This window comes from Neopsephotus bourkii, unplaced genomic scaffold (genome assembly GCF_033783945.1).
Source record: "Neopsephotus bourkii isolate Nb327-2 ecotype Australia unplaced genomic scaffold, CSIRO-AGI_Nbou_v1 NB_1027, whole genome shotgun sequence".
Lineage (NCBI taxonomy): Eukaryota > Metazoa > Chordata > Aves > Psittaciformes > Psittacidae > Neopsephotus > Neopsephotus bourkii.
In genome coordinates, this window is record NW_026901516.1 from 944,734 (window position 1) to 962,517 (window position 17,784).

Here is a 17,784-nt window from a genome sequence, read left to right on the forward strand (position 1 = left end):
TAGTTAAGAGTATAAACATACCTAAAGTGTTGCCCCCTTCTTCTGTTTCTGATACATTGCTGTAATGTATTACATTGTTTGTAGTCTATCTTGTGAGAATTGGAGGTTTTGGACTGTAGGAAGAATCCTCTAAAATAGCAACTCTTGTAGCACTCAGAGCACAGGCAAGCATTTTCTGCTGAAATAAGCTTGATATTTGTACGAGCTGAATGCATCATTTGAGGCGAAGTTCAAAGTATGGAAAATGAATTTTAAAAAACTCAAATGTGAATTGAATTGTAGCAAGATGAAAGAATAACCCTTTAGGACCTCCTGGAGCATCCTAAACCATAGTTTCCTGAAAACAGTTTTAAAGGAAATAAATAGTCTTTTTTTTTTAATTTTAAACTGGTTTCTCTCTCTTTTCAGCTCTTAGTCCGTGCAGGTGCTAAACTGGATATTCAGGATAAAGATGGGGATACTCCCCTGCATGAAGCCCTGAGACACCACACCCTGTCACAGCTCCGCCAACTCCAAGACATGCAAGATGTGGGCAAGGTAGATACTGCTTGGGAGCCATCAAAGAACACAGTAAATAAAATGCATTTATTTATTCCTTCTTTTTTCTGTAAATTTGTCTCCTTTATTTGTCTAGTTTGTCTAGTTCTGTACTGTTGAACTGGTTTTCGTTAGTGTAAGTTTACGTCGACATTCTGAATTAAACTGCATTGTAGGCAGAAAGCATAGTGTTGTATGTGGCTTTTCACATGTAGTCATTACCTTTGTTAAAGAAAAATAGGGTTATTTGATTCAAAATGTATCTACGAATCTCTCTTCCATAGTGAACAGCCTGCCAAAAAGTTGAAAGTAACTTTTTGGGAAAGAGAAATAAACAGTATTACAGTACAGAATAAGATTAAAATTATTTTCTGGTATTCAGTGTCTTGCATGATGGCTTTGTAGCTTTAATTATTTAGCTACTTCTATAACCTTCTGAAAGTTTATTCTGTTAGAACAAGGCATTCTCATCTTTATATGTTCATTGTTACATATCTTTCTGACAGAGTTCATTTCAGAAATTGTGCCGTAATAAGGAAATAGTCAAAGAAACTCCAAGTAATAAAGGTCAAAATGTTTTCTTGAAAGAAATGTTCACTTTCATATGTGTGAACCCCATATGAAAAGGTGAAATTTATAGTTTTGCTGAAAGGCGAAGGAGAAATAAAATTCTGAAGTGATTTGGATTGAGAAAACCAAGCAACATCTGTGTCTTTTGTTTCTTTTTCTTTAAATATTAGAGGATCAGATTTGCTGAATCATTAAATTGTCAGTGCTCTAATATTTTTTTCTAATTTTAACTGGGTGGTTTTTTGCATTTTATTAAAAAATAAACCCACCACCTATTAAAAAGCCTTTGTTCAAAAGAATAATTCCACTGTACAGCAAATGTTTTCAGACAGGTTACTTCATCTTGCTGAAATACACTGGAATAAGCTTTGAAAAGAAATATTAAATATGGCTGGCATACATAAGAGCGCACTTGTGTCCTTTTGAGTGAGAGGAGGAAAGCGATTACAACTCAGTTATTTTCATGATCTGAAATGGACTCTTGAGAGGTGGTCAAAACACTTTATGTGCATGTATTTAATTGTGAAATGAGTGAACACAGAGAAATTCTTTTTCTCTGATTCTGCATTTCATAAATAGGTTTCTCCGTTGCCCATCTTCCTAGTAAAACCTGCTGACTTGCATTGGTGCCTGTGAAGGCTAGCACCCTTCAGGGGGAGGGTTGCAGCCATACTAGGCACTAAGACATAATGGTTTGTTTTGTGCATCACTTGTTGGGTTTTTTCATTCTGTGTGCCTGAAATATTATAGACTACCAGAGAAAAGTCATGGGATGCAATGTTGCCCTTGTGTTCTTAAAGCGTTCAGCATTCACAGAATCACAGAATCCCAAGGGTTGGAAGGGACCTCAAGAGATCATCTAGTCCAACCCCCCTGCAAGAGCAGGGTAACCTAGAGTACATCACACAGGAACTTGTCCAGGTGGGCCTTGAATATCTCCAATGTGGAGAGGCATTTTAGGACACAATTCAGAGGCATTTTAGGACACAAGATTTTCTTGAATAATGTTGATGACTGTTAGAGGTGGAGGAGCCAATCTTGGCATCATGTATATCCACTCCCAGTGAAGGAAATTGAGTTCAGTTTTCCTCTTGAAGACACAGTAGTGGTTTCATTCAGGGACAGCTTGGAGCCCATAAGGTGCAAGTATGGAGGGCAAGAGAACTCTTGTCCCAGCAAATGAGAAAGGACTACAGCAAATTGTTTGGTATAACCATGCCTTAAAAAAAATGATCACTCCCAGCCTTAGGGCCAATATGCTTTCGCTGGGCCTTGCGCTGACTAGGATTACTGACATGGTTCAAGGTACCTGAACTGAAGCTGGATAAAATCTCTGCTTCATTTCAGCCAGTGCTGTAAACTGAGGTGCAGAAAAATGAATTTATAAACAAAAATGTTCTGTGATCTGCAGACAAAAAAAAAAACAACTGTTTCTCTCCATAACTTAGTGGTTTTCCTCATATGAAGTCTTCCAAGCTGTACTGTTCTTACCCGATCATAAGAGTACATCAAAAGGACTATGAGTATCTGAATTCATGAAGTGATCTTCAAGAGTCTCGGAGCACCTCAGTAATAATACTTATTAGTATAAGAACTTCTAACTGGAAAAAAGCATGTAGACTTTTAAAAAAACCTGCTTCACTGGGAAACTGTGGCTGTATGTCAAGAAGAATAATCTTGCAGTTATCAAGGCAGGGTAAAGACTTCTAATACATGCTTCATGTGCTGCATGACATGGACACAAACCAAGCCTTTTTCTTCGCAAGTCATCTCTGAGAGATGGGGGAAATAACTAGAGAGGTTTTGGAAACTGTTTTCTTCATAGTTCAGACTTCAAAATATGCAACCTTTTCGGCTGCAGTGACAGGTACCTGGTATTTAAATTTATTCCTTTATGTTACTCTGTCTAACATATCTAGTTATTTAAATACTAAATGGTTGTTAATCAAGCCCATATTACTTCATTTTTAGGATTAATATTTGATAGCCAGCTTTTAGAAGACCAGCTGCAGGGATAGATTGTACAAACTGAAAGTGGCATAGAAAGATGTACATCCGTCAAGTTGAGCACTGATAGCAATTAATGGGAAGGATGTGCATGCAAAATCCTGCCTCTATCCTAGTGTCGAAGCCTTTACAATTCTGGAATTCAGCGCTTAAAATCCTCTGAATTGGAGCTGTCCCAGCTGTGCCAAAGCTGTTCCTTTGAATATAGTTTCATGTAGTTTGCTGAGAGATTCGTAGTGGTTGCCAGAAGTTTCATATTACATATAGTCTCCATTACACTTAAGCATTTATCTGCTTAAGCTGTAACATAAAAGATGTCGTGAGCAGGCCCATTATGCTCCAGAGTAGGTGAATCCTCTCCTTGCCTGGCTATGGTAGTGAGCCTTTTCATTTTTCTGCCTGTCCCTGTGAATGGTGTGTAATAGGTACACTGATAAAGAAATGTCGTAGTAGTTGTAAAAGGGCAAAGGAGCATTACATTATTAGGATGGGAGGACAGGTACATGAATTTAAACCCTTCCAGGCTGAGAATGCAGCTGAAATCAAGTCTTTCTGGGGCAGCTGCTTTACTGACTAGATTAAAAGTGCACATTTGTTTCTCTGCCCAACTATGTTTTCAGTCCAAGTGTGGTGCCTTGTAGCTGAACTCAGCAGTTTCAGTGTACTTAAAAGTGTATTCTTGATGTACCCAGCGGGACTTTACAGTGCTCATATAGGACATCTTCACAAGTGAGTATAGGTGTGCAGGAGATTGAATGCTGAACTATTCCTTGCTGAATTTTAGTTCCTTAAAGGCAACTTTAGTATAACAGACTCAGTACTAAGCAACCACGATTGCTTTGATTTTAGTACTAGAGACTCCTCCTTGGGTTTACGGATTTATGCATGTGTATGTATATGTGCATGTGTGCATGTTAAGTAGTTCTCCTTTAGTCACACTATTCCTAACTGTTAAGAGTGTTTCTCAAATTGCTTGCATATTTGTTTTCTTCCAGTTGATAATGGGACTTGGCACTCAGGGAGCAGAGAAAAAGAGTGCAGCATCTATTGCCTGCTTCCTGGCAGCCAACGGAGCTGACCTCAGCATTCGTAACAAGAAGGGTCAGTCTCCTCTTGATCTCTGCCCTGATCCTAGTCTCTGCAAAGCATTGGCTAAATGTCACAAAGAAAAAGTCAGGTTTGTATATTTGTATATGTTAAATACGCAGTTTCCAGTTCTCTGCTTTTCACAGATAAACTGTGATGTATTTAAAATGTATCTTTTTAGCAATAATGTTAAAACATACAAGCTTTCTCTTGCCTTGCAGTGAGTTCTTTCTTTTCTGTGGTCCATTTAATGCTATTTACAAATACATTAGCAGAAACTTACACAAGTCTTACAGGACTTTCATACATGTTAAGGTGGGAGGGAAGAGAATGGGAAGGGGACAGTGTGCAGGTGGAGGTTGGTAGAACTTCAGGCTATCCCAGAAAAGGGCAGGGGATGGGTTGATGGTGGAAATCCCTGAAAGAATAAGCACTGCAACTGGTTGCCCAGGTAGGCTGTGAAACCTCTGTCCATACAGGTTTTGGAGACTCAAACAGGCAAAACCCAGTATAACTTTGTGTAAATTAACTGTTGACTCTGCTTTGAGCTGGTGACCCGAGTACCTGTCAATCTGCACAACTGTGATTCTGTAAAAAGAGGAGGGGGATAGGTCTGATGTCTTGGAAGCACTTTTCATTGAAATCATAATTTCTAGAGATGTTATGTTACCAGGTGCATATAGCATGAGAAGTTTTGGTTTGCTGATTGGCCTAGGTGTGTTCCTGGTTGTGAATCTTGTGTGGCTTACGTGATTCTCCTCCTTAATTCCTCTGTGGAAATCAAGACTGACACAGATACCATTTTTGTTGATGCTGCCCTGGTGTTTAAGGTTCTTATTTTCTTCAGGGTCTTTCTGTCTGTCTGTCTTTGCCTTGTCCCTGTGTGGCTGTTCTTTGTTGCCACCTTTTATGGGCTTATGAGGGCTGTAGGAATGAGCTGGTTAGGTTCAGCACGCGCTCCCTCTGCTGGATGAGCAGCGGCATAGGACAAAGATCCGAGGTGAATATACCGTGTGAATTTGCGGATTCTACAAGCCTGTCCTTTGCCAAGTTTTAGAAGTGTGTTCAAGATTAAGGTGTTACACTGTGCAGTTCTGAATCTACAGGGTACGTATCTCAATAGAGTAAATCCTTGGGATGGGAGGGAAGGGTTCTCTACATTCGCGAGATGTTATTCTAACATATGTGGCCTGTTTCTGTTCAGTGTCTTTATCTGAGTGTGTGACCTTGCACTCTGGTGCCAACTATGCATTTGGGAAAATGCAGTTCGCATTGGTTTATGGTGATACAGTGATGCCTGAATGCATAGGAATATATAGATACAGCCAGTTGATATTTCTTAAAATGAGTTTGACTGCAGGTTTCTCTGTAGTGGCCAGGTCGGTTCCCGAAGTCCATCTATGATCAACAATGATTCTGAAACCTTAGAAGAATGTATGGTGTGTTCAGACATGAAGAGAGATACTCTGTTTGGCCCATGTGGACACATTGCCACATGCTCTCTGTGCTCACCACGAGTGAAAAAATGCCTCATCTGTAAAGAACAAGTTCAGTCTAGGACAAAGGTAAAAAATTCCTAAGTCTATTGGTTCTCTTCCTGTTTTTAATGGAAAAGTAAAACAAAGAGGTCAAGGAAAAGTGTAGTATGTTTCAAAATGTATTTTGCCTAACAGGTGTCTCACTGGTTGGAGTTAATTTTGCATTATAATCCTATGATGTTCCAACATTATAGGTTGCTCTCTTCTGTTTGCCTGTATTCATGTCCTCCCTGCACAGGTCCTCAGAATTGTATTTTGAGGTGCTGAATTAGTTAAAATAACACTGGATGGAGCTTCTTACAGTCCACATGCCTTGCCAAAAAGAATGTAGGCGCAAATTACTGTAGGGAGCAGGAGATAAACTTCTCTCATATGTATGTTCATTGTTCTTTGCAGATTGAAGAATGTGTAGTGTGTTCAGACAAAAAGGCAGCAGTGCTTTTCCAGCCTTGTGGTCATATGTGTGCCTGTGAGAGTAAGTAAACTTGATGGAAGTACTTTTTGAAGTAATCTTGAAACAGAGCATTTTTAATTACCTTGCTAAAAGTTCATTAGTAATCTGATTTCAGGTCAGATTATTTTCTGGACATCTTGTTCAAGTAGGATGGGAGAGAGTCTCCAAATTTGTGTAGCTTATAGGACCCACTCTACCGATTCACAGTAACTGTCATCATGTATGAAACGATCATTTGCCATTTTTAGAAGAATTACAGCCTCCTTTCTGGGTTTATATCAGAAGATACAGGTTTGCTCTTTAAGAAGCCATACCTCTTTGCCCCTAGAGCATTAGGACAGTAAATGAGATCCTTTGTCATAAAGGAAAAAGCAGGTAGTGATGACATTCATGGAAATTCTGGTTTCAAATGTGTGTGATTTTACTTAATTTCTGTAATTCTTGTGGAATAAACATCCGTTTGGAGAAATGGGAGCCTGCTCGCTTAAAATATATTAGAATAAGATCAACAGAATAGGTTTACTTAGATTCCCAAACAAGACATTGCTTATAGGTGTGATTTTGCATAAAATTATGTGAAGATGAACAGAAGTAGTTATTTGTATTACAAGCATTTATTATGGTGTTGCTGTATCGTTATTATAAATAAATAAGCTCATGATAGGAAGGAATAAAAATAAAATAGTGGGATTCAGAGTTGATTTATTGCTCTGTTCTCTCAGACTGTGCAAGCTTGATGAAGAAATGCGTGCAGTGTCGGGCAGTGGTTGAACGAAGAGTGCCTTTCATAATGTGTTGCGGAGGGAAAGGTACAGAAGATACCACTGATGATATTTGTGAGTGACTCCAAAACCCATTCTCTTTCACATTCCCCCACCAGTTTCGTATTCTTTTAAATGACCTAAATTTTTTCTCTCCTTTTTAAAGAAAAGTTTAATAAAACCAGTATTAAGCCAGTTTGCTGTTTGCACTGCTTTCTACATTGGTAGCAGCAGATGCAATGCTAATACTAGTCACTACACTAAAGGATTCCTTCCAGCTGAAACATATATGACTCTTGGATGCTTATTAATGAAGGAAAAGCTGAAAATAGCCAGTAGTTTTCCAAACGAGCAAATAAATGTATCGTTTTTACTTCTGGAACTCTCTTAATTGATAAAGGAATGGTAAATATTTTGCATCTAGGTACACACAACTTTCATGACGGATTGTTCAGTTTTACATCTCCTGCTTTCACTAGGTTTTAAACTTCCTGTGACATCTCTCAATTTCTATTTATTATTTGTATTTATTCTGTATGTGTGGTATGCAGTGTTTGAATTGAGTTTATGTGAATTGGAATATTAGATCATTCTTGTCTTACTGTTCCTAGATAAATAAATATAAGAATAATCTTTTAAATCAGGTTTTTAATACATGGAAGTTTAAAATTTGTCATTTGAAATACTTATTTCTCTTGTCTTACAGTAGCATTGCTTCCTGGATCAGTCAAATATAGGGATATTTGTCTGAGCTTGTTCGAATTTTGAACAAAGTACTTCTGAGACACTTGTGCAGTTCCCCAAAGAGAATTAGCTATGTAGATAGCTATGTAGTCTTTTCAATGTGAAAGGTTTGGCTTTATTTTTGACGTGCAAAGAAATTTATTGCAAGAACTTCACTGGCAGATAAGAACTCTGAGAACATTAAGGGGCTACAGGCATGTTGAGCATCATTATTGAGGAAATACTTGTCAAAAAAGTGTGGATGCTAAATGCAAAGAAGTTCTCTATGAATTGAGCTGCAGTGATGTCACAGGGAATTTAATTAGATTATCAAATATGTTTGAGTAATATTACTTCAGATAATGGACAAACTGTAGTCAGTACACTGGAAATAATTATTCCTGCTTCACTGGATTGGTGCATAAACACGTATCTTTATTTTGTCTAAATTACAGCAAGTGGAAACATTCCAGTCTTGCAGAAAGACAAAGACAACACCAATGTCAATGCAGATGTACAGAAGCTGCAACAACAGTTACAGGACATCAAGGAACAGGTAAAGGTCCTGGATACAAATTTTATTGACCCCTGAAATAACTGAAAAGGCCAATGCATTTTCTGTTATTTAAACCAGAATAACATGTTGAAGTGCTTCAGTTTTAACTAAATAACCAGTAACTTCCATGTGTGATGTGGCTTGTATGTCTTCTGTGTATAGGTTAAAAAAAAATAATCGTGAGGCCATGTTTGATAATCCATCTATTAGAGCATTTGTGTTGGTGTGACTAAAGAAGGATGCCCTGCCTGTTTAGGTGACATGAACAGTAATAAAAGGAGAAGTTCTTCAGTATCAGTCTCTATCTGGATTCAGTGTAGTAGTTCTCTTTATTCTGTGTGCTAGTACATTGCACACATAAAGCTGTTTGTATTATTTGTTCCCTGGAAGATCACATGACATAAAGGGGAGTGTTTCCGAAGCACGTCTTAATGTTGCAGTCTTGGGTAGTGATACTGAAAATGTGATGTCAGCTTAGTACAGGATTGTCTTACTTAGATCACATTTGGAAAAAAAGCTACTTGGTTTTTGTGTCATGGTGGGATAGGAAGGTCCACACACTTTAAGTCAACATGAAGTAAAAAATATTAAGCTTTCAGGTTAGTCTCTGGGTTATGCTATAGCAGTGATCTGCTACGCTTAAGATTTATTTATTGTTAAATTTCCTAATATATATGTTGCATATTTCATACTGCATCACTACTGCTATTGACTGTGTAACCTGTCAAAATCTTTCACAGACTATGTGTCCTGTTTGTCTGGACCGTCTGAAGAATATGATCTTTCTCTGTGGCCATGGGACGTGTCAGCTTTGTGGAGACCGAATGAGTGAATGCCCCATATGCCGCAAGGCAATTGAACGAAGGATCCTTTTGTATTAAGTAGCGGAACCAGTGTCTTTTATTAGCTTATGAAATTGTAAGGACGTTTTGATGGTTTAAATCTGTACGTTTGAAAGGTAGTAAAGGGTTCTAATGAAAACATTTCTAATACTGTAGCACAGGTTCATTACATGGTAATTGTTTAAAGACTGTGAACACACCAAATAAGAGAACAGTATTTGAACTTTACTCTTAAAAACCATCTAAGCCTGAAACTAATTTAAAGCAATCTTTTTTGGGTTTTGCTTTGTTTCTTTCTTTCTGTTGCCTCCGTCTTAAACGTTCAAGGAACAATCTTATTTAGGTTTCATTCAGGTTTGGTTTTTTTTTTTATGTATGCATCAAGTGCAAGTGATGTAAAGGTTTTTTGGGTTGGTGCTTTTTTTGGTTTGTTTTTTTTGTTTGTTTGTTTGTTTTATTGTCAGTTAATATCAAATATAAATATTTAGGGTTTTTTTAATGCTTTTCTGGAGAACTTTGACATTTTCTGTGACATTTATGATTCACAGTGATTTCTGTCTTGAAATATGCAATATTGCAAAATCAATACAAAGTGTATACACAAGAGTAATAAATATAATAGTCCCATAAGATCAGGTCTCAAAATACAATGCTAAGGTAATTCTGTCTTTATGGTGCCCTTCATTGCTGAGGATGGGTTGGGAAGGAAACAGTACAAAGAAAAAACTAGTTGAGAAACATTATGTTCCCAAAACTGCACTTTAGTCTATCAGGTTCAAGCTAACTTAAATAGTCAGCTTCTTAATTCTGCTAGCCACATGATTTTGTATGGAATTACTTTTTACTTAACTGAAAAGGAAAATATTTGAGCAACTGGTTAGTTATCCATTTCAGATGAGTGAATTTGATTAGTTGTAAAGGAACATGTGTACATATGCAGGGCCATTTAAAAATTGTGTGTTTAAGAATTAGGAAAAGTTAGAGATTTTTGCAAGATTTCCTTGCTTAAATTAGTTTTATTATCTCCAGGCAGACAGTGTCAACACCAAAAGAGAAGATTTAACTTTGCTTATTCATCTGAGCAGGGTGTTAATACCAGAACTTAACCTGTGAACATTACTGGGTAATACTGCCAATGAAGATACTGTTGACAGAGCAGTGGATTTTGTGAGCCACGCTTAGGTGAGTTAAAGTTGGCTTAAGGAGTTAGCTGTCACTGATGTGAGAAACAGAAGTTCTTTACCCCAGAAATGCTACTGTGAGGAGCTGCAAGCTGTTAACAATTTGATAACAAGTACATCCTTCTATCTTTTCTGAATGGAAGAATGTATGCTGATTTAATGATCTTGTAGCTAAAAGGAATGTGTTCTTACTCCTAAGTGATTTGGCAGATTTTTGAGTACGTAGTTTATGTAGCCCTTTGCTATTGTGCATTAAATGTGCTCTTGCAGAACAAGAAGGAAGTCCATACTGGAGTCACTCAGGTGCCTTACTTGCAGCTAAGATTAATTTCTTATTTAATTCTAATTGTATATGTCAAAAATGTGGAAAAAGGAATAGTTAGGAAAAGGTCCAAGTAAGGATGAAGGCATAAAACTGTGCTCTCTACAGATAAATCAACCTCAGTCTTTTGAAGCTTATGTTGATATGGCTGAATTGTGCAAACATTAGCAAAAGTCTCAGAAGAATGCTGCTAGTAAACTGTAGAGACAGGTGAACTCTTAACCAGTAAGGTTTAAATACTGAATAGAGTTTTCCAGGAAACATCTACAGTGATACATTTTTCCAGTGTATGTAGAGTGACTTTTAACATAGCAAAGTGATGTAACCTGTAGCCTTTCAATAGCCTTCTTTAAACCTGATCTGGAATTGCAGATGTTCATCATTCACTGGACACAATCTCAATCTGGATTCAATATGGTAGTTGTTTTATTCTGTATACTAGTAGTCATCTGTTCTCAGATAATCTGTGTATCTGTCATCTTGGCCAAATGAATTAGCTTTCCCTTTTCTCGCTTCTTGGGTCCCTATTCTAAAACACCAACATTTTGAGAAGCTTTGGAAAGTTTTTTGATATAAGGCCGTTTTTTAGCTCAGCATTTCACTGTCTCCACTGAAGTTCTGAGTGCACCTGAGTCTTCACTGCCATTTTCATTTGGCCAATATGCATATCACAAAGTCTGACCTTTTCTGTGGCATGTTTGGCAGCTGAGCCTTCTGTCGTAGGCTTTGGTTTTTTGTCAGTCTTTCCTAAAAATAATTCTATAATAGGATGTGCCATTTGACAGTCCGTTCTGAGTTTTAGTCTGTAAGCATGAGATCTTCACCTGGGTTTCCTCTGGTTCTGGTAGACATGTTTGGAATATTGTGTCCTATTTATTCTTTAAGGGACCTCTATAAACTGTTGTCAGCCCAAAGACAGGGTGGATTTCTTCTTGATAACACAGCTCAAAACTGAAACTTCAGTATAGCAGTTGCCATCTTCCTAATTTTTCACTGGAACAAGCCAAAACTACTTGAAAGTATTCCAGCTTAGCATCAATTGAATAATTCAGCTGAGTAAGAACTGATGATGTCCAGCATCCTGGATGGGAAACTGGAGTTGAATGTTAAATACTTCTTGTCTGCAGGAGGCATATATTGTAGCATAGATAGGTAAGTGCTCTGTTGGGCTTGTACTTTTCAACAGAGAAGCTGCAAGTTACTTACAACACTCCTAATACATGGGTACCATTGAAGTCCTGTGGGAGTAGAGACAATGACCAAGGGTATTGCTATAGGAGGAGCTTTAGTCTTCTATACTGTGATCGCACTAGATGTATGTGACTGCATACAAATTTGTGATTGGACTCATTCAACAATGTTGTGTGCCAGTTGAAATTAAAGTATGTCAACTTAATGGTACCAAGAGAAACAGCTGAATTAGAAAAACTAGGTGAGCTAACCAAGATGCTTGAATTACTAATACAGCTGTCTTATTAACAGGTGGAAGAGCTGTGTCTTGTATTGGGAAGGCTATACAGTGCTTGCCTTTCAAAACACTTAATGAGGAAAAATATTTGCAAATCTATATAATTTATGGAAATAGATATTTAGATTCACACACTGTCTTTGGATTCTGATGTAGAAAGTGAACTAGTGTTGTTGAGGAAACTATTAAGTTCATTCAGTTTAGCCTGGCATCGTCTGTGCAACTTGCACAGAGTGCAGTTGTATAGCAAGCAGTCAAAGGATGAAAAACAGAAGCAGCTCAGCTGCAAGCCAGAGGGGATAATAACAAGTAGGAGAGTTCAGCTATGTCATTGAGCCTCTGTATTCAGCAAAAGTTGAAAGTGTAAATCTCATTATGTAAAATTTGCAAGCTTTGTTTATTACTGTTATCTCCCAGTACTTACTAGCAGTTTGTTTCTTGAAGCCATCAAGAAGGTATATAATAATACATATTTTTAAGGTGTGAGGTATGCTCAGATGTTTGGTTTGGGTGTTTGTTTTTTTTACGTAAACAGTCACATCACTACACAGCAATTTAAAGTATGAAGGCTACCTTAGAGGCTATCAGGATATGCTAAATAGCTGTAGCTTGTTCACTACTGTATAACTATATTTGACATTTTTTTCCCAAAACCGACTGGCAATCACTTACTATACCCCAAGCTCGTATGGCACTTCTCAGAATTTGGGCTATTATTACCTACTTCCCATTTGTTGAAATACTGTGCACTTGCATGTTGGAGTTCGGACAAACCCCGTTTTGCTGGAGTAGATACTGAAAATTACTCTGTCAAGAGAATAAACAAGTTTATTTGTAAATATCAAAGTTTGAGGAGGTGTTGTTCTTAACTTGGACTGAGCGAGGATATGGCAGATTTGCACAAGTACTTGTGCCTTGTTAGCATAGTCTTACAACTGGTATTTTAGCCTCTTACGAAGACATGAAATGGTCTTTTAAAATAATCTAAGTACTTATTGTATAGATATTTTCTAGAGGTGGGAGTTTCTGTATGCCTTATTATTTTTAGCAGTATTAATCGCAGTTTGTGTAAACACTAAATTGTTTGAAGAAGCTGCTTTGAGCTAGTGATCTAAGCTTCCTCTGCAAAATTAAATGTCAGAAACTTCATTTTACTCTTTTGATAGCAGCTGGTGAACTGAAGAGCCTGTCCTGTTCTTTGTGCTGCATGGGTCAAGTTTTCACTTAAAAAAAACCCAACAACACTACAGCCTAACTTTTAGCAGTGCTACCTCCTTTCTGTCGAAGTACTGAATTCTTCTCTAGTTGTTCTGTGTCTTTGGGAAGGGATGGCAAAACATGTCAGTTTTGGTTTGCTTCATCAGTTTCGATGTCTGAATACAGTGTGAAGGTGGTTGTTTTGTGTTTTTTTTTTTTAGTGACTGTATAAACTACGCACGATAGAAGTGTGTGATTTGCCACAATGTACATTGTATTTCATTCTTGTGTAAGTTTCTGCAATTTGTATTATTGTGTTTTTACATATTTCGTAATTTGTGTTGACAAAGCAAAACTGTTAACTGCAGAAGTGTTAGTGTGTGCCATTTTTATAGCTAAGCCTGTGGTAAATACGAAAAGTTCTGACTCAGGGCTTTTTAACAGCTTAAAAGTTCAGAATATCCTTCAGCACATCTTTGAGAACATTAGAGATTTAATGCTTGTACAGTGCCTTGAATAGAACTATTGAATGGGCAGCAGCCATAGAGTCCTTACAGAATGCAAGTATCTTTTGAATCCAGTTAGTTGATAGTATAATTGGAATTACTCTGCCATGGATTGATAAACTTGTATATACTTTCTCTAAAGGAAAACTGGCAAGCTTGGGTACTGTTAAGCTTTCTGCAAGTTGTTTGTTGCACCAGTCATGGGAGCCTGAAGGGCATAGTCAGTTTTACAGAAGCAATATTTGTGGCAAAGACAGCTGATAAAATGTTCTGTACGTGACATTTTTAGTGTGTGGGGGGAGGTCATTGTATAAGCAAACATATAAAAACACTTGCTTTACTCTGGCCCAGTAAGTCTTTGTAAGGGGGGGAGAGAAATAATTACAACAAATCTGTATATTTGCATGCCATTTCATAGTTACAAAAGTTTGTCTCATCTCTGAGCTTCTGAGAAATACTCTTTTGTCCCAAGCATTAGCATCCTTATGAATGCAGACTGTTCATATTAGGAAAGAGGTTTGATTGAACCACAGGAACATTTTTGCTTTTGTTAAAAACAACTTTGTATTTTCAGTAAATTGTAGATTTTGACATTATTGGAAAAAATTAAGGTTGTCTGTGTGAATGTAGTGGATTTCTGTATGCAAATAGCATTATATAACTGCTTTTATTAAACCTGCTTAGCAAGGTCTAAGCTATTCAAAGGAAATGCTAATGTACTGTATAGTTAATAAAATATTACATGTGATGTGTACGGACTTTTTCAGAAGCTTTTATTTAAAAGTGTAATTGGACTGAATTGATACTGGTTTTTGTGTACGCATCATTGGGAAGGGAGCTGTGGCTTGTTTGACTTCCTCCTCCTTAGCTGTAATGATGTTTGATGTCACCACAGAATTAGAAGATCATATACCTGAAGCAAATGTTTGGTAAGCCTGTTAGTTCCTGACATACAGTATTCAAAAGCACACCAGAGTTTGTTTATTGAGAAAGTTTGCATTCCAAACTTCAAAAAAAACCCTCTGGTTCTTTATAATATGTCCCTGAAAAGTGAGTTTGTAGCAACATCAGAAATTCTACGTGCCTTTGAATCCCCCAGGTACTCAAGTATTGTGTAAGCAGCAGTGTAGAAGTATGAAAAGTGGATTATGTTGTAACAACAAAAGAGTGATCTAAAATTGTCATCTATAGCGTAGATTGCATTTTTGATGCAAATACGTGGTTCATAATAGTGATTGGAGCTGCTGTTTTTATTAGACTCCTGGTTTACTTGTAATTGAATGGCCTTTACAGATCTGGCTATGGGAATGTGATCATCTGAATATCTGCCAGATACAGTAACTTCTATATTCTGAGACAACAGTTGCTGCGTCATTGTTTATACTTTTAGAATTCATTTTAATGGATGCATTAAAAATATCTATCTATGTAACGAAAGGAAACAAAACCAACCAGACTTTAATGGCTTAGTGTTTTAATTTATCATAGTGTACAGGTGAAAAATGAATTGACAGAATAAAAAGTTTGTTGTTCTCCTTCTCTGTTTCTTTTCATTTTTCAAGATTTCTTCAGCTTTGGTTTATATGATACTTCTATATGAAAATATATTTTTAGATAACCTTTTATGTTCTATTTAAAAACAATTGATGCAAATTGTCAAGTACATTATAAGTAGCCACATGATCTTTGCTTTGGGATTTACAAGCTGTTCACACACCTCTCCATACCTGTTCATTGAAAGTGATGGGCAGCAGCATTGGCATAAGTGTAAGACTTGGTCTCTGTGAGCTGTGGGGTTTCAGCCCCTACTGTTGGTTACAGTGGAAACTGCTGGTTTTGCTAGTATTTGAAGTTTTCAGATTTTGAGCAGGCTGCTTCATACTGTACAATGAAATTAATATTTTATTTTGTAATTAATTTCTGTATAATGCACTTTCTTGTTCTAGCTGATTCCAGCTGCATCCACTATGCAGCCCTCCATTTGGACAATGATGGGGAAATTCCCCGAAGATTTATTTTGGGTTTGACATTTAATTAAGTGCAGAGGGTGGTTCTTTATGGGTGTACCCTGTTTTATTTTAGGAAAGAAAAATTAGTAGCAGTATTTCAAGAAAAACCTATAGCCTTCCTTTTCCTAATACGGAAAGGGGGTTTCAGTTAGTCAGAAAAAGTGTCATTGAAGATCTTGTTTTTGTACTTTGTGCAGCCCTATTGAAGTCAACAAAGTAGCATGAATTGGAAAGCTTTTACTTGAAAGAATGAAGCCTAGCAACTGTTCTTAATACCTATGAGGAGGTTTTGGCTAAAAAACAGTTTAGGAAGTTAAATATTTTGTTCCCTGTGCAGTAATGAGAGCAGGTTGTCCAGACTCTCTAGGGGTTAATAAGGTTTTGTTTTTTAAAGCAGTCTTTACAGAGTGATGCTATGATGAATTGCTAGTTGATAATATATAAACGTTATTCTGCAACAGTGCACGTTTTCAACTTACAGAAATCTTAGTAGAAAATCTATTTGTTACAGTTAGGATTTGTTGGTGCTTAACTGCCCTAAAGAAGGTAGTAAAAACCTCAGTTTCTGCAAAATTTACTAAAATTAGGGAAATACACTTGTGAGACTATATTGACCCCTTGCAATGTTATATAACAGCATTTCACAGAGTTTTCCTTAAAAACAAATCTGCAGGAGGTAAGTAGGCTAACTTAAATCTGAGCCCATTTCCCCAGTGACACATGTGCATCCTGTGATGTATTTCTTCCACACGGGGTCAGTAGCACCCTCCGTTTGTGACAAGGGTTTTTGTACTATAAGCACAAAGCAAACAAGGGATAAGGATAATGATGATTGCATTAATATGTGGGTGGACCAGACCTCACTTGTCCCCTTCTTCAAGCAGGCAAAGTATAATTAGCTTATTTGCTGACTTCAGTAAGCACCATATTCTATCCTCTGACTCTCATGTGACATGAACATTGCTACTATTGATTAGGGCAAAGTTCCAGTGGAGTGTTTACCTTTAGGCTCTAGTTTAAAGTATTCATTTAGTCTAGCTCTTTTTCAAAAGCATGTAGTTGGCGCAGATAAACTGTATGAGACAGCTTGTCCAGCAGGCAGGGGAAAAGAATTCTTGTAAGTGTCCCACATATTCTTAATGATAACCACAGTCTCCCTAGATGGCTAGAGCTGATTAATATTTTTCACACTATAGTAACACAGCTTCTAGTTAAATATGCTTTGAAGCCTATCAGCCTGCTCAGTGGAAGGAATGTCCAGCTTCTCAAGGCTTCCTGGAGTATGCAAGTTTCTTGGAGACAGAAGTTTGAAGTAACTCATTATCTTACTGCCAAGAGGCTGAACAGACCAGACAGCTATTCCCTAGAAAGACATTTCCAGCCATGTTTCACAAATGGGAATCTAAGATGTCAGTGTCATTCAGGTTGGCACAGATTCTTCCTAAACACTTGCTGAATTAACAAGGGACCTTCCTTACCTTCGTGTTTGCAACTCTTGTTATTCTCTTGCATCTGTTATGTTTTTGTGTTTCACATCTTCAGTGCTTCTATCCCCCAGTACTCAAGGCCTTCATTTCAATTCTTTGTGTCTCTTTTTTGGTATCAGAACTGTATCCCTTCCTTCTTGATCTGCCCCTTCTCAATGTAGTTTCTCCATTACACTGAGTCATTGTCACAGAGCTTTGGCATAAGCACAGTGGGACTGTGTCCTTGTGTCTGCCTTCATTCTTAATGGCATTTACTGACGTGAGGGATTCCTGAATTCAGTCATAGGAAAATTTCATATGAAGTTATAGACATCTCTTATTTCTGTGTATTGGCAGTGTAAGAAAAAAGTTTTGGCTACCACCTGAGGAAGGAGGAAGGGTGCTTCTTTTTGGTCTAGTTGCAAGTGTTCTCAATCATATGGGGAAAATCGGGAGCAAAATATTTCATGGTTGGTTGGTTTTGGTTTTGTAGGTATTTTTGGTTGGTTGGTTGGCTGTTTTTCTGCCTGTCATGGTCGCTCCACACCAAATCTCCTTGGA

General features: G+C 37.4%; 1 protein-coding gene across 5 annotated transcripts in view; it reads left to right on the top strand.

Annotated features, from left to right (window-relative positions):
* MIB1 (MIB E3 ubiquitin protein ligase 1) overlaps window positions 1-15,283 on the top strand; it is a 71,088-nt gene extending 55,805 nt beyond the window's left edge. For 2 of the 5 annotated variants that reach the window (XM_061360487.1, XM_061360483.1), the window contains exons 15-21: window positions 409-570; window positions 4,110-4,291; window positions 5,573-5,765; window positions 6,135-6,213; window positions 6,915-7,028; window positions 8,132-8,232; window positions 8,973-15,283. In XM_061360487.1, coding sequence (XP_061216471.1) covers window positions 409-570; window positions 4,110-4,291; window positions 5,573-5,765; window positions 6,135-6,213; window positions 6,915-7,028; window positions 8,132-8,232; window positions 8,973-9,113 — 972 coding nt within the window. In that variant the 3' untranslated portion in view covers window positions 9,114-15,283. The remainder of the gene's footprint in view (window positions 1-408; window positions 571-4,109; window positions 4,292-5,572; window positions 5,766-6,134; window positions 6,214-6,914; window positions 7,029-8,131; window positions 8,233-8,972) is intronic. The other 3 variants (XM_061360484.1, XM_061360485.1, XM_061360486.1) reach the window with 3 other exon arrangements.
* The last annotated feature ends 2,501 nt before the right edge of the window (window positions 15,284-17,784 follow it).